This window comes from Notothenia rossii, assembly GCF_949606895.1.
Source record: "Notothenia rossii genome assembly, chromosome: 4".
In the NCBI taxonomy this organism is placed as follows: domain Eukaryota; kingdom Metazoa; phylum Chordata; class Actinopteri; order Perciformes; family Nototheniidae; genus Notothenia; species Notothenia rossii.
Genome location: NC_136902.1, coordinates 89,794,841 through 89,812,783, shown reverse-complemented (window position 1 = coordinate 89,812,783; position 17,943 = coordinate 89,794,841). Strand labels below are relative to the sequence as shown.

Genomic DNA, 17,943 nt, shown 5'->3' with positions numbered 1-17,943 from the left:
ATCAGAACTGAATGTGTACTCTCATATATCGGTGCTCTGACTCGGATAAAAAAGGCAGGCAGGAACATCAGTGTTTACAGTGTGGAGCTGTCTGTTGCTGTTGCTTCTGACAGACTCTCACAGATTGGAGGAATATAACACTTGCAGTATGATGCTGAGCTCAAAGTCTGACATGACATTTCGATAAGTAAACAACATTCTACTTGTGTGCATAAGATAGAGAAAGAGACAGATTTTGTGCTAGAGAGCATCCATTTGTGAGTGCAGAGGCAGTCTGATGCAATATTGAAACCCTGGATGTGTAACAGAGCTAGAAGGGCTGACAGAAAGGAGGACGGTGTCAGACACAGAAACATGTACATTTCTGCAAAACTACAATAAAGTGTAATGCCAATGCTTCAAATAGGATTCATATCAGCCAGTGTGACATAAAGCCTGCAGAGACCCACAGGAACACGTTATACACGCAGTGAGAGATATGTTTATTTACCCCTCCTGTTGTCTTCGGGTCAAATCTGACCGATTTACTACTTTCATCAATCATAACTTTTTTGTTTTACATTCGATTGCATTAAGGCTTTATGATATCCTTCACAGTAGACATTTGAACATATACAATGGCTGATCACCACTTTCATTGGATTTTGATGATTTAGTCAACTTTGTAACACCCATGGCCCATAAAGAAATGCAATTAGTAACCATCCGGATCAGATAAAACACACACACACACACACACACACACACACACACACACACACACACACACACGCACGCACGCACGCACGCACGCACGCACGCACACACACACACACACACACGCACACGCACACGCACGCGCACACGCGCACACACACACACACACACACACACACACACACACACACACACACACACATACTCTAGATGCGTCCCCCCCTTATGTGCCCAATCCCCCCCAGCTTCAATAACGATTACTTGATATACATGTCACTTTCTCTAAGTATCATTTGTTGTATTGAGCTTGTAAAATGCACAGGAATGTGTGGTTAACGCTGTGCAAGATAAGTTAGGTTAAGGCAACAGATCTTCTTGGTTTAATTTCAGTAAAAATATAATTGTTTAGGTTAAAGCTACAGACGTTTGACTCAGTATCTGTTCAAATACCATGAGTCCATGTCGGTAAAAATAACTCCACTTTTAATTTCACAAGCAAGTTTTCCTGGATGAAAGGCCTGTGATGGTTGCTAAAGACTGATATAATTGTTTTACAGCTTGTAGCTTTCCAAAACCGTTGTTTAATATATCCTACTTGCTCTGAGCGTCATTTCTTAAATGTAGCTAGTGGAAATAAACAAGGTCATGTGGTGAAGGCTGCGAATAATTGGTTTGCTTCGTTCTTGAAGCATGCAGCTCTCGATAACAGTAGCTCCAAACACGTCACTTGCTGTAAATGTTGTTTGTTGTATAATGCTTTTTAAAAAAAGCAATATATGGGTAATGTTAAGAAAGGTTGGTTAGTTCAAGGCAACAAAAGATTGTTGTAGGTTAAACTTACAGACATGTGACTCTACCATGAGTCATATGTCCAGTGTTGAAAGTGTGCCGGTCCTACCCGGTCCTTAGTACCGGTAAGAGATTTCCAGGCGGTCCGGAGGACCAGGAAGAATTGACAGCTCCACCCGTGGAATTTATACTACGAAGGGCAGATATTTTGGTTTGGATTACTGGTCTGGGGGAAGCTCGCGAGTGTGTGTGTGTGTGTGTGTGTGTGTGTGTGTGTGTGTGTGTGTGTGTGTGTGTGTGTGTGTGTGTGTGTGTGTGTGTGTGTGTGTGTGTGTGTGTGTGTGTGTGTGTGTGTGTGTGTGTGTGTGTGTGTGTGTGTATACGTGTGGGTGTTTGTGTATTTTTGCGTTTGTGCGTATTGTGTTTGTGTCCCGGGGAAAACAGTAACGAGAAACACCGGCTGTTGTTATGCCTGCTGTGACCTCAAGTTACTCCGTTCTCCGCTTGTAATTATGCCGTTACAAGCTTGTAAGTTGTATTTATCATCTGAATTTGTCGAAACAAGTTTCATATTCTGAAAGCCAAGACTTTGTTTATTTAAAATCAAACAAAACACCCGAACCCCGAAAAACTATTTTTTTACGCAAATCCACGTTTATTTTGAAATGAGCCGTTGCGACTTCCGACTGATTTCGATAGAGCGGGTCACATATTAGCTTTTTCCCACTTGATCAGAACAGCGGGAGGAGAAAAGAATGGAGTGACTGAATGACAGCTAGAAAATTAGGCTACGTGGTAATTAAAGCAAAAATGCAAACGACGACTCTTCAGATGTTTAAGAGAAAGGAGAGAGATGAAGAAACTCAGAATGTGCTTAAAATTTGAAAAACAACGCCCACAGATGACACAGGTGATGATGCTTATTTAGCCCAGAGAATGGACATGAACCTGGCCATGATCAGTGCTTGAATTGGAATAAAAAAGGTGCCAGTACTCTAAATCAGCAACAAGTATTTGGCACAAAGTCATAGTATATCCTATAATGCTGGTGGGTTTGTCTCTTTACTGTATATTTTAGAAAGGCTCACTGTACTTAAACAAAATGACTCAGGGTGCATCTGAGATTAGAGGGGGTGCAGTGGTAAAGTGCTATTTTTATAAGTGGGGAGTGGACCTGAGGGTGTCCGGGGGCATGCTCCCCCGGGAACATTTATTTTAAAATATTGAAGTTAGATGCATCAATCTGGTGCACTTTGAGAGCAAAATGAAGAGATATATGGATACCTCTCAACATCCATAATGAAACGACTGTAAACAGATTTACTTTTTCTTTATGGATATAAAAGAAAGTAAAGCTTGACTCCTACTGGCTGAGGCCACTACCAGTTTTTTGTGCCATTTTGCTGGATTTATTTGTCAATAGCGTTGCTGCACAAAGTGATAGCCCTCTTTAAATCTACTACCCAAAAAGAAACATATGGAGATGGGTTACTATTTAAAAAAAATTGCAACTCTATTTGGGAACAGTAGGCCGGGTCTCAAATCCTGTCCGGGGGCATGCTCCCCCGGTAAGATTTTTTTTTAAATGTTGGACTTAAATACATCAATCTGGTGCATTTTGAGGGGGAAATAAAGAGACTACACCCATATGAAACAAAAATGTATACATTTAAATAATCATAAAATCATAAGTACATGGCCATAACCAATAACATACAATATCCAATATGAAAAAACATTGAAACTTGTTTATTTATTTGTTTTTGGTTCATTTATAGTTGTGAGTGTGTCTGGGCTCCTGAATCGGCCTCTCCTGTCTCCCTCCTCTCCACCCTGCTCCTCTTTGAGGCAACAGCAAAGACTAGTTTTAGCTCTCAACAAGTTTATCTTACCTTTTTTCACCTAGTTAACATTTTGTTTGTATTATTGATGCATATTTTACTAATCACTACCTCCTCAAATGGAAATATGTGTTTACATAAATGGTGACCGAACCGTTTGAGACCCACTGAGATAACTTAAACTAAGTTAACTATCTAAAGACTCAGAGAGTAATTTACCTCACCAGAGCTGTAGTTATCAGCCTCTCAGTCTGACAGCAAAGGACTGTCCCTCCACCTTGTTGTTGAAACAGCTCCTTATATCCGTTAGCGCAGCTAGCTAGCACCAGATGCTAACAACAATACACGTAACCGGTGCGCGCGCTTTCTCGCTCGCTCGCGCCACACATACACCAACACACACCCTCCCGAGCTTGAATGACAGACCAATCGAGGGCATTAGTATGATCTGTATGAAAGTGGCAATGTCGGCAGGCCACGTCATGTAGACAGCCAGTCACCCTCTGTGAGGCAGAGTCAGACCCAAATTTGCGCTGCGTTGCGTTCACAATATATACGTATATTGCCGGCGGCTGAGTACCGGCATTTTATTGAGTACCGGCAACTTGCCGGTACTCAGTAAGAAGTGCCGGTACCACATGGGTAAAAATCAGAAGTGCCGGTACTGCGTACCGGTGAGTACCGGCCCAATTCAAGCACTGGCCATGATGAATATAATAAGTTAGCTAACTAGCAAACTGTATATCTCTATATGGGGTGCCCAACCAGTCGATCCCCAGTCGATCTCGAGATGTCTAAAAGTAGAACAACAATATTCTGTTTTATCGTTAATGTCCTACAACAGGGGTGGCCAAACTTTTTGGCTCAGGGGCCACAATGATGTATCAATGTGACAGCCGGGCCGGAGGGCATTGTTTGGTTCCGTCTTGATTCATGTCGGGCTGAGGGTTGTTTTAATCTCATTCGTCCACGCGCAGCTGCGACGACCAGGGAGGAAGGGACTTTTCGCGGCGCGCGCGGCGTGTGGACAGTGGGGGATAACATAAATAAAAATTGGATCGTTGTATTTTAGACTTTAAGGCTTTTTAAGATCAGCGCGGGAACCCTGGCTCATTTATACCAATATTGGACGGGCCACATTAAACACATCAACGGGCCGCATGTGGCCCGCGGGCCGTAGTTTGGCCACCTCCAGGCCCGGTTCTACGGGGGTGCATAAGGGTCCCAGTTGAATGTTATGCACCCTCACTTGAAAAAGAGAAGGGAGTGAAAAATATTACATATACAATAACAGGCAGACAATGGCAGACAATATGAAAAAAAGACTCTTCACAACCACAGCAAACAGAGCACAGGCCAGTGTTGCAGCCAACCGAAAAGAGGCTTATAACAGCCTTATCAATCAAATGGCAGTCCTCAACCCTGACAACTGGGACCATGACAATCCTCGATTTGGAGATAATGAGGTGAGGGCTTTGTGTGATGTCCTACATGTGAACCAACAATAGGCCCATCTTGGATTCACAGAATACAAGGCCAGTGGAGGAAGAAACATTCCCAACAAAATGAAGAAGTTGCTCATGGCAGTGGCACTGTCTCCAAGCAATGCTGACTGTGAACGGGGGTTCAGCACAATGAATAACATCATAACTGAGTATAGGAGCAAACTTACAACAAAAAATGCAGCAAATCTCCTTTTCATCAGCTCTGTGGGACCACCATGCAGACAGTGGGATCCACTGCCTTATGTGAAGACCTGGCTGGGCAAAGGAAGAAGAGCAGCCCACTCAACAAGCTGCATGGCTCGCCGGTACACAGAAGAGGAGAGCTACTTTAGCCCTCTGTGGAAAATGTGGAAAAGTGTGTAGTTTACGTCCCTCAACATGCCTTGCTAATGGTCTGTTAAGTTTTGACACAAGTTTTATGCACAATTGAAAATAAATAATTGACTATACATATTGTCAAGTGTTTCTAATTTCTACCCCATAAAGACATTAAAAATGTGAAGTTTGTGTTCAGGGATGCATGAAGCTGGGGGCGGGAGGAGAACAATATGAACCAATGAAGGTCGGGGTAGCATTATAGTACCTGCAAGAAATTCAAACCACTTTCACCCCTGCATATGTCTGTACAAATAACTCCACTTTGGTTTCAAAAGAACATGAACAGTTCGCCTGGGTGAGAGTCCAGTGGTTGCGAATTCAGAAAAAATTATAATTGTTCAGGTTAAAAAAAGCTATGGACATTGCCTCAGTGGGATAGCGTCACATGACATGAGTCACATCTCACAAGAAACATGAGCAGTTCTCCAAGGGGAAAGTCCTGCTTCTACTGAAGACACTTCAATTATTTTCTTCATTCTTATGACTAATAACTTTCAATAAGGGTTGCTATATTCACGTCACTTTCTCTGAGCATGGTTGAATTAGCTTTCAGAAACAAGACAGCTTGGTTTAGGTTAGGGGTCTGCAACCTTTTTGACCAAAAGAGCCATTTTGCCCCCTTTTCCAACTATTTATTTTGTCTGGAGCCGCAAAACATATTTGATAGTTTATAAAGTTGTATTTATTGTTATATCATAGAGAACAACTCCCGTTTTTTTGCATTTATTATTTATTACATTATAAAACTGTTAACCTCTAATAAGAAACAAAGAACTCCTATAAGGAGAATTACAAATAATACACAGGCCTACTTTAAAATAAATTAAACACAGCACTTGGGGAGTCCTCTGAACATTTGAAGGAAAAAAAAATATTATTAAAATGGGCCCACTTTGAAATAAATAAAACATATAGCTGCACCCTAAAAAGAGTTAAGTGATTGAATTTTGACTGAAGAAGATTGTCAGCTCTCTTTCTCTTCCGTTTTTTTCCTCGATACGTAAAGGCTATAGTACCTTTGACAACTTCTCTCTACATATCAAACATACCGGCAAGCCAGCATCGTTTGCTGTCAAAGCATATAACTCTAACCACGCAGAATGAAACCCTCTGTGTTCCTCGCCGGGGGTCAGGTTATTCGACTCCAAGAAAAGGCGCTGGCGCAGGAACGTAGCAGGATATGACGCAGTTTTAGTTGACCTAATTAAAACCGTTTTATTTTGTATTTATGTGTCAGAGTATAAACTCAAAATACAAGATACGAAACATTTTCAACTGTGCAACAACATTTAAATAGTCCTGCAAAATACTTGTATTTAATTTCCTTCTTATTTTTGTCTAAGCTCAAGGGAGCCAGAGCAGAGGGCTTAAAGGGCCGCATGTGGCTCGAGGGCCGCGGGTTGCCAACCCCTGGTTCAGGCTGTGAAGGATTTCTTAGGTTAAGGCAGCAAAACTCAGAAAAAGATCATTATTAAAAATCTACGGTGTGATATATAAACAGTGCTTTCCTGGGTAAAGTCCTGTCATTGGTACTAAATAAAAAAATCAACTGTAATATGTATTCTTATAACTAATACCTTTCAATAACGGTTGCTCAATATACGTGACTTTTTCTCAGTATCAATTGTAGTATTTGTCTCGCAGAAATAAAAAAGACACTGTGGTTAACACTGTGAAAGATGTGTTGGTTAAGGCAACAACACTACTTTGTTTAAAGTCTGAAAAATATCATTTTCCCAAGGTTAAAACAACTATGAACGAGTGATTCAGTGACGTAGCATCACATGGCAACCTGAAATCACATAACTCAGTGAACGATTAGCTACGACAAGACAACAAAACCACTTTGTCTAGATTCAGAAGAAAAAAAATACCATTGTTACATGACAACCAAGTCAGATGTCTGTAAAAATAACTAACTACTTGAAACATGAGCAGCGGTCTCCTGGGTGAAAGTCTTGTGCTTGTTAAAGACACTTTTCTTATGTTATCCTTTTTCTCATATCTTGTAGTTTTTTGTTGTATAACATCAATTGCAGAACTTTGACATTCAGGGCACTCGGGGTTTGCAGAAACTTTCACTGCCAACATTTTCTTTTTTTCAAGTGGACAGCCCTGGACAGCCGAGGCTAGCTGAGCTGTAGAGAAAGAAAGGCAGAAGTAGGGCAGCAGCCTGTGGTGAGTGAGGGGGGGAGGGGGGGGAGGATGGAGGGTGAAGTTTAAACTCCTCCGTGTCACTCCTGATCCTCTCCCCTGTCCTCTTTAGCTGCTAATTTTCTTGACGGTTTTCCTTCTCGGCTGTTGACGTGTCATGTGTAATTTGGGCTCAGCCTGAGGTGGAGATTTTTTTTTTTCTTCGTTCCTGTTAGCCTCGTTACAAATCAGAGCGAGCGAGCAGTGCGGCAAACGGCCAGCCTCGTCCTTTGAGAGTTGCCAGCGAAAGGACAGGCCAGTTAAAGTGTCCCTGAATGCACCGCGCCTCCAGCGTCGGCCTGTCTGCTCTCACCAGACTGAGCCTGCATCACAGCGGGCACCGAGTTATGTTGATAGAAAGCATTAGTTTGATATAACTGAATGCCTGGGTGCTTGAAACGGATATAAAACATGATTAACAACATGGAAAATACCACCCCCCCCCCTCCCACACACACACACACACAGCACATATTATAGAGTAAACACAAGTTACGCTCTACAGATTTAAAACTTTACCTGGGGCTAGAAAACCCCTGCTTCTATAATTCCAGGTTCCAGTTTGTATACAGTACGTGCCATTGTGTGTGTGTGTGTGTGTGTGTGTGTGTGTGTGTGTGTGTGTGTGTGTGTGTGTGTGTGTGTGTGTGTGTGTGTGTGTGTGTGTGTGTGTGTGTGCGTGTGTGTGTGTGTGTGTGTGTGTGTGTTTGCCTAGCATTACTATACTTGTGGGGACCTAAATCTGTTTACACAGTCACGTGTGGGAATCGCCTCCCTTATGGGGACAAAATGGAGGTCTCCATGAGGGGAATCATTAATTTTAGGGTGAAGACTTGATAAGTCTCCAGGAAATGCATGTAAGTCAATGTAATGTCCCCTGAAGTAATGTATACATGGTATGTATGTGTGTATGTGTGTGTGTGTGTGTGTGTGTGTGCGTGCGTGCGTGCGTGCGTGCGTGCGTGCGTGCGTGCGTGTGTGTGTGTGTGTACTAGCTGGACAACATGATACATTTCTGTACTTGGCTCCATTTTTTGTAGGGTTGAGAGGTCGAGTGGTGAAACAGAGATGGAGGATGTTTAGTGGACAGAGCTGGTTTTCTGAAAGACTGAGCGAAGAGCAATCTTAGACTGAAGCTGAGATCAAGAGGGCCACAAAGTGTGACAAATAGTTTTTTTATCCGTTGACCTCTTTACTGCAGTCATGTGGAGGTGTGTGTTGTGCTGTATCTGGGATTACCCTGAAGCCAAGTCAGGGGGAGAGAGAGGTGAACACACACTTTGCCTTCACAGCGATTTTTGCAAATGTTGAGTCTGAGAGGCATCTTTAAAACAATGTTCTGTGGGAGGGAGGTATAATTGTGCACTTTAACTTGTGGGAGTAACTTCCTTCAAGACTGCTGGAGCAGTTTATTTTTGAATCTAATACTATTTCTCTTATCATCTCTAAATGCAGCACTCGAAGAAGCTCTGCATATTTGCTGAAGGCGGTAGATTTGCATGATTCATTTGTTTGAGGTTGTACCCACATACTTGAATGCACTTTAAAAACCATCAGCTAAATAAATGTAATGTAATGTGGAGCTTAAATCAAATGAAATCAAATGGTATTTATATAGCCCAATATCACAGTTTGCACAGATCTGAGGGGGTGATTGGTTAGCTGGCCGGCTCTGCTGTGATTGGTCAACTGCTTAAAGATGTCCCGACTCTTAGCCTATCATGTTCAATGTGTTGGAGCGCTAGCCAATAGGAGCGCGAGTGTTACCTAGTGATGTTACTATGTTCTAGAAGTAAAAGGAGTCCAATGGAGGCGACACTTTGCACACTACAGTAAAAGGCCTTTTACGGTACGTCCACATGGCAGCGTGCGTCGCTTCAACAGAGACGCTTCCCACTCACTTTGAATGGGCTGACGTCTTTCCCGAACTGCATTGTGGTTCCGTTGCTCGCTTCGAAAGTTGAGAAAAGTTCAACTTTTCAAGCGTCAGCCAATCAAATCATATGCCAGTACAAGCTCTAGCCAATCAAACCGCGTGCTTGTGTGTCCGGGGCGGGAGATTAATGTGATTGGTTGTTGGTCGCACGCCAGACACGCCCACCGGCAAGCTTCAACGCACGCTGCCGTGTGGACGTACGGTTAGTGCCCGGACCTTCATTCTTCAGTAGCACACAACATAACATGATTTCTGGCAGGTTTAGTGAAGTCTTTTCTTTTGTATTCATTACTTTGTTACTCAAATGAACTTAACGGTAAAGGACATTACCCGTGTGACACAATTGGACTTTACTTTTTCTGTGTTTTAATTTGTATTTACTAAGTGTAAACGAGGTGCAGGCAGGAGTTATGATGTGCATATCATGATTAAAGGTCATTTCTAAATAAAATCTACCTTAGAAAAAATCATGTGACAGAAATATGTGTACGGCAGACTTCATAGGAAAATGAATGAATGCTTCCTTTGCACACCCTAAAGCCCCGGACACATCAAGCCGATTTTGGCCGTCGATGGATGTCAGGCCGACGATGAGCGTCCTGTCGCCCTCCTCAGATTGCTGTGTCCCGCACCCGTAGTGTCTTTTAATTTGATAAGGAAATAAAATACAAAAAAGACATCAATACAATTTAAATAGTCAAAATGAATGAAAAAAATTGGAAATAAGTCAACTAAATACAATTTTAAAACAAGATGGATTTCATACTGTATCCAAAGACATTTTGTTCTCATGCGGTTAATGTAGAGGCCCGGACACACCAAGCCGATTTTGGCCGTTGGTGGGCATCGACACGCCCTAGAATACTCCGATTGGTGTGTCCCGCACCGTCGTGTCTTTTCGTGCCGACACCTTTTTGGCCTAAAACCCACCGATTCAACATGTCGAATCGGTAGGCAATCGGCCAAAGGCAGTCGGCCAAAGAAATCACTCTGATTGGCTGTTCAGCTAGCGAATCAGTGCATGAGAAGCGAAACGGAAGTGAGGGACCCAAACAAACTATTAAGAAGGCAAACCTGAGATCTCATTTAACTCCAGCTCTCGACACAGGTTGGGGAAAGCCCCGTGAGCTTCTCGCTGTAGAGGGAAAATGGAACACGCTATTTGTTGTTTGTTTATATCACGCAGTCTGTTCTTCTTCTCTGTCTTCCGGTTGTTGCCTCTTTTGAATGACAAATACACACTACCGCCGCCTGCTGGTAAGGACAATTATTGCCACTCATGCATGCGCTGTTCGTACGTGCTTCTTGGCCGTCGGCTGAAGTCTTTGCGGTGTGTTCCAGTGCAACACATGGCCAAGACGCAGGAGACGTGAGGAGACACAACAGTCGGGGGTCCGTCTGTGTCAGTTCTTTGGTGTCAGCTTGATGTGTCCCTACCTTAAGACTTTTGCTGTGAGGCTGATTGCATGATTGAATTTGGTTGAATGTGGAGCTCTGTGGGGCAAATTGACCATGGAGTAATCTAAAGAGCCTTTCCATGATTGTGCTTTTAGTATAAAATACTAACTCCAAATATTTCAATCTAGTTCCCTTAAATTAGACCCTCCAGAAAAAAGCGATTCTGCGATCGCAGAATTTACCGCATAATCAGCAAAATAGCGCAGATTTTTAAAAGGCCGCATATTTATCAAAAAGCTGCCTAATCCCCGCATTTTTCCACACAAAGTTGAGAAAAAAAAAAGTTAACGTCATCAGCTCGCACATCACAGAATGTAAACAACACTGTATAGAGTGAACGTGTGGAGCTCACACGATAGAGAAAACACCAAGATGAAAATATCTAATCCATCTAATTTACCGACGAACATTTCTACTAAAGACCGGGCAAAAAGTGGGGGGAAACTATTCTGCACCCCGTGCAACTGTGTGTTGGAGCCATTGACTGTATATTGGTTGGAGCATAAGAGAAAATCGACGGTGAGCATCAACCTCCAAAACCTTTTCGAGGGCTACAAGAAACGAAGTGAGTAGCCTACAAGATTGAAGCTGGTCAGATAACGAACGAGTAAATGAAAACAGAATGAGGCGGAGAAGTGTGTGTGTGGGGGGGGGGGGGGGTGTGTGAGATTTAAATAGCCCAATTGCTTTTACAATAAATAAACATTGAATGTGTTTAATTGAATAGTAAAGGGGTTTAACGTTAGTGGCAGGTTGTGTGTGAGAGAGAATAAATAAGACAGCCCAATATTTAAAAAAATGGTTATTCTTTTCCCCCGCATATTTAGCATATTTTGCAACTTTCCGCATATTTCGCAACTTCCCGCAGTTTCACCGCATAAAATCACATAAAAACCCCGCATGTTTAATCGCATAATCAAAGATTTTTGCCCGCGTTTTTCTGGAGGGTCTATATAGAACCAGATTGGGATGTCTTTGACGCATGTTGCTGTATTTTTCGGGCAGCTCCACACTACCCTTTGTAACCTTAATTATGTAATTTGTTCTTGTTTTCTAACAGTATAATAAAATATTTAACGTTCTAAATTACCACGGTTTTCAAACACAGCTGAACATTTGATTGGAATTAAGCCATTGCCTAATTGAACGATGAATTATACAAAAGTACTTGTAGTTTTACATAATTTAGCCCAGGCCTTTGTATATGAATTATGAAACATCTTGTTTATTTAATTCGCCTTGTCCTTGGTTACCTTTTCTTTTCAGCAACTTCACAAAGGCAATCCAGGTGTGAGCTGAAAACAATACTTTGTAGGATGTTGTGATTATACAAATGATTAAATCAATAGCAGGGCTAACAACTATTGGTTATATCATCAGTAAAGATGAGAGGAAAACCTTTGAACCACGCCTGTCTGTCGTACTGCTGTAGTATGTATCTTGCTGAAGAAAGGTCAAACTTACAGGATGAAATGTAACCATCTGAACATCTGACAGTCTACTCCTTTCTCTCAAACACATCAATGCCCCAGATCGACCAGTATTCTGTCTCCTATACTGTGTGTGAAACAATATGATCTTTAACTTCAATCACCAGTGTTTCATTGTGTTATATTCTAACATCAAGTCCTGTGTTTAGGTAGACCAACTCATTCTGACATCCAAATATGTAAAGGCTATGTTAGTCAAAAGCTCAAAATGTAGTGGTGTAACAAGAGCCGCGTTCACACCGGAGTACTTTTCCCCTTTAGTTCCGTTAGTTCCCCTTATGTTGCGTTCACACCAAAAAGAGAACTTAGTGCCGGGAACTTTTACCCCCATTTTTAGTGCCTGCTAGAGAGGTGGGACTTTCCTGGGGGGAAAAAGTGACCCAGTTCTGATTGGCTGGGCGGATTGCCAACCACGCCCCGTAAAACTCTGAAAAGTTTTGTGAAGCCACCATTTTATTAGCATTATTAGCATTATTAGCATTAGCATTAGCCCAGCACAGAAACGCAGAGAGACTAATTTATGGCAACACAAAAGAAAACACGGGAGCGGTGGAGATGAAGAGGTGTCGGCGTTCTGGTGATTTACTCGGAAGGCTTCAGTTGAAGCTGCTGGGAGTCCCAGCAGCTGAAGCCAGTCCCCAACTCCGGGGACTTCCGGCCGGGGACTTCGGGTGGCAGTATACGCCGTGAAGTTGTTAGCGGCCTGCCAGTAAACCCAAAGCAGAAGAAGAAGAAGTGACGTCAGCGGCTCATTTGCGTAATCTTCCCTCAGGGAAAAGTACTCCGGTGTGAACGCGATTGGTACTTAGTGCCCTGGGGTAATAAGGGCCGTGGCACTAAGTACTGCAAAGTACGCGGTGTGAACGCGGCTAATGATGCCTCTGAAATTAAGATATGGCTTAGTTTTTCCCCTTAATCAGGCCACATGTTTGTCAACTTTCTCTCAGTGTAAGCAAAAAAGATGTCCGCTCTCCTTTTATTCCCCCATAAGGAAATCAGATATTTTAGAATTGTTTTGCCATTAAAATGTGTTTCGATCACTGTTGTAGGAAGAAATGCTAACTATGGACAAGCGACAGTAATTTGCATTCTGCCCATTTGAAATGAATTGGAGGAAAAAAGTAATTATCTCACAATCTCCGAGGCGTTATTGCAAAACTACAACGTTTAGCACTGCAGACCAGCTGTTAGACATCTGGATGTGAAACTGGGTAGATTGAAAAAGGATCCATGAAAAAGTAAATCCTAGAAATCCCGCTCTTAAAAATAGTCACGTGAATAATAATAATAAAGCTGAATTTATCTAGCACTTTTCATACATCACGAGCAGCTCAAAGTGCTTTAAAAAATGGCACAACTCAGAAGTTAAAAATAAACAACAAGAAATTCCCGTCAGACCAGATGTTGAAGGTCACCTATTATGCAAAATCCACTTGTTCATGTCCTCTTTACATCAACATGTGTCCCCTCTTCTTCCTGTCTCTTCTACATCAACATGTGTCCCCTCTTCTTCCTGTCTCTTCTACATCAACATGTGTCCCCTCTTCTTCATGTCTCTTCTACATCAACATGTGTCCCCTCTTCTTCCTGTCTCTTCTACATCAACATGTGTCCCCTCTTCTTCATGTCTCTTCTACATCAACATGTGTCCCCTCTTCTTCCTGTCTCTTCTACATCAACATGTGTCCCCTCTTCTTCATGTCTCTTCTACATCAACATGTGTCCCCTCTTCTTCATGTCTCTTCTACATCAACATGTGTCCCCTCTTCTCCATGTCTCTTCTACATCAACATGTGTCCCCTCTTCTCCATGTCTCTTCTACATCAACATGTGTCCCCTCTTCTTCATGTCTCTTCTACATCAACATGTGTCCCCTCTTATCCATGTCTCTTCTACATCAACATGTGTCCCCTCTTCTCCATGTCTCTTCTACATCAACATGTGTCCCCTCTTCTTCATGTCTCTTCTACATCAACATGTGTCCCCTCTTCTCCATGTCTCTTCTACATCAACATGTGTCCCCTCTTCTCCATGTCTCTTCTACATCAACATGTGTCCCATCTTCTTCATGTCGCTTCTACATCAACATGTGTCCCCTCTTCTTCGTGTCTCTTCTACATCAACATGTGTCCCCTCTTCTTCATGTCTCTTCTACATCAACATGTGTCCCCTCTTCTTCATGTCTCTTCTACATCAACATGTGTCCCCTCTTCTTCATGTCTCTTCTACATCAACATGTGTCCCCTCTTCTTCATGTCTCTTCTACATCAACATGTGTCCCCTCTTCTCCATGTCTCTTCTACATCAACATGTGTCCCCTCTTCTTCATGTCTCTTCTACATCAACATGTGTCCCCTCTTCTTCATGTCTCTTCTACATCAACATGTGTCCCCTCTGTGGAAAGAGACTCTGAAAGTTTCAGGAACAAAGATTCTCTCTCTTTTTGATCCATTTCTATAAAAACCTGTCTGAAAATGAGCTGATCAGATTTTGGCCACTTTGTGATGTCATAACAATGTTTTGGCTTGAGTACCCATTAGCCAATCAGCAACCAAGGTACCCCCCCCCAACCCCCTTATCACCTGAATCTCCTCCTAGAGCACCATTGTGTTCTTTTTAACCAAATCTCTCTCAGAGGGGCGTGGGGAGGGGCTCCTTATTTTCATCTAAAGTAACATACAGAGGATCAGCACTTTGGAAACAAGGCTCAAACAGAGGGGATTATGGGTAATGCTGCAATGATCAGTTTGTTGTTTCAGCCAATCAGAGACAGGCTCTGTATATATCTGAGACCTGTAATATATTGATGAAAAACAGTATAATAGGAGACCTCTCAAACCTTCACAGATAAACTGTCAGAATGTCCATTACTCACTTGTGGGACTTTTTGACATCCGTGCCCCCGGGGCCAGAGCCACAGTCGTGGGCTTGGATGATGAAGGTGTACTCCTTCTGCAGCTCGCAGTCCACCAGGCCCCGGGCCCTCAGCTGGCCCTCTCCGGAAGTCCCGTTCAGAACCACCGCCTCGAACGGGGCCTCCAGACCCTGGATGTTAAACGCACAGATCTCGCCTAAAGACCAGGAAGAAGGGAGGAGACAGAAGGAGGAGGAGGGAGGAGTTAATCACAGGGGACAATAAATAAATAAATGTGCACGTACACTTCAAAGCAGATTGCCGTAAAGAAGTGGAATTATTTGCCGAATGATTTAAAGAGCTGTAAGGAAATGTTTATGGGTAAGAAAATGTATAAAGAAAGCGTAATTAGTCAGTAGTTGACTTTTGAGTGTGTTCTGGTTTTATGTTTCAGTATTTGTAAGCAACAATAACTGACAGTTATTCCCACTTTAGCGTACACACAGAACACAGCAACACAATTTGCTTCACGCTGACATGCATTCAATTTGTACCATTATTTCCCCTTTGACATACATCTGTGTTAATTGTATCTAACATAGTTTTAACAAATGTTGGGACCATTTCATAGAAAGGGTTAGATTAGTTTTAAAGGCATTCGGTTCGTGTTTTCTGACTTGTAAATGTTTCTGTATGACGAATGAACTGAATACTTTCTGCTTTGTGTCCGGTTCCCTATTCTCAAACTTCAGAGAGTTAATCGGGTTTTCCCATTTCACACATTCATTGTCTTATGATTGCACTTTTAAACAGTTTGTGAAACGACTGGAATTGAATTGTAGCATATTCCCAGCAATGTACTTCTGTCTAATTGCTCTTTTGAAGGACAGTTCTTCGGTTTGCCCTCCACAGGACATGTAGAGATCCTCTGTAGCCCACCCCAAAAACAACAACATACAGAGCAATTGAGTTACACGAGGCACAAATAAAACGATGGTGTCTCAAAGTCACCCTCGTGTAGACGTACTGAGGACGAAAATCAATTTAAATCCAGAGTGAGCAGCTGACAAGAGAAAAACAAAAGAGGTGGCTGACATTTATTAGCAGGGCATATAAAGAAGTGGTCCATTTGTGGAGTGGGTTTCTTTTCTTTTTGTCTTTCTTGGTGACTTCACGTCCCCTCACGCTTCCTCTGGTGGGATTTAAGGAAATCACTTAGCGCGTCCGGCTCACACTCTGACCTGTGACAGCTAATTGCACTGATATCACTTAAACTAACAGCAAAGACTAAATTGGATTCCCGAGCAGCTTTGTGTGAGCATTGCTCCTGGCAAGTTCAGATAAGAGCAACTTTATTTTCCACCACCTTCCCCTTGGCCTCCCTTTCATTCTGCTTCTGTCATAATCCCCCCGCCCTCACCCTTCCTTCCTGTTGGGGCAGGAACTCTGAAATGAAAATGTGCCCACAGCGAAGCTATTGGCAAAATAATTTAAAAAAGGAGAACAGGAAGAAAAAATAAAAAGGGAGGGTGTCTGCATACTCTAAAGACTTCCCCCTCCTGTATTGCCTCAACAATGAGTTCTCAGGGTTAAATGAACCCCCACAATATGGAGAAGCATGGAGAGAAAAATCATAAAATGTTATTGGGCAAACGGTGTGCGACGGGGAGTGACAGAAGACGTAACAGTCTTGATGCGCTGCTTCTCTCAATGGTGCAACACGGCACAAAACGGAGAAATGGAAGATCCATCACCGCCGGAGCGAGAAGTAAATCCAATATACACAGGAAAGGGCTGAAGCTCCCCACCAGTGTGAATGTGCTGAGGATATGCTGATGGGACACACCTGGGGGTGGGGTGCCGACATGATACTCAGGGCTTAATTGTAGCTGATGGGCCACACCTGGGGGTGGGTGGCCGACATGATACCCAGGGCTTAATTGTAGCTGATGGGCCACACCTGGGGGTGGGTGGCCGACATGATACTCAGGGTTTAATTGTAGCTGATGGGCCACACCTGGGGGTGGGTGGCCGACATGATACCCAGGGCTTAATTGTAGCTGATGGGCCACACCTGGGGGTGGGTGGCCGACATGATACCCAGGGTTTAATTGTAGCTGATGGGAGATGGGTCAAGGTAACTGAAAGATGAGGTCATTTCTCTTTAAACACCCATATGCACAACACACCTGGCATGGAAAGCAGAGCGGGGCGTACCAAAAGCAGGACAAAGGAACTTCTATCCATCAATCTACCTTCATCCAAAGATGGGTCCCAAACTTCCCTTTTTCTAGCCACATCAACCAGCACTGACTCAGGGATTCGGGGGCCAGTGTGGAGATATAATCCCCCCACCTGGTCCCGGGAATGCCTTAGAACATGCCTGAAACACCTCCCTTGGGAAGTAATCAGACGGCGTCCTTACCAAGTGACTGAACCACCTCAACTAGCCCCTTTCTACGCAAAGTAGCTCTTCTCCAAGTTTTCCCGGATGGCTGAACTTCTCACCTTGTGCCTAACAGAGATTCCAGCCACTCTCCTGACACCAATTTCAACCTTTTGTATCCACAGTCTCTTTGTTTTGGTCATGACCATCCCGTCATGATCATAGGTGGGGATATGAACGAAGATGGACTGGTAGAATCAGAGCTTTGCCTTTTGGTGCAGCTCTGTCTTCATCACAATGGTGCATTAAAGCGACTGCAATACCGTACCGCTACTCCGAACACCCTCCATTATCCCCTCACTTGAAAACAAGAACACAAGATACTTTAACTTGTTTACAGTCCATTGGTTTCCATCT

At 43.1% G+C, this 17,943-nt stretch overlaps 1 protein-coding gene across 1 annotated transcript in view; it reads right to left on the bottom strand.

Moving 5' to 3' along the window:
* Window positions 1-17,943, bottom strand: part of LOC307034963 (calsyntenin-2-like) — a 347,358-nt gene that overhangs the window by 146,149 nt on the left and 183,266 nt on the right. The window contains 1 exon segment of the mRNA XM_079673887.1: window positions 15,162-15,357. Coding sequence (XP_079530013.1) covers window positions 15,162-15,357 — 196 coding nt within the window.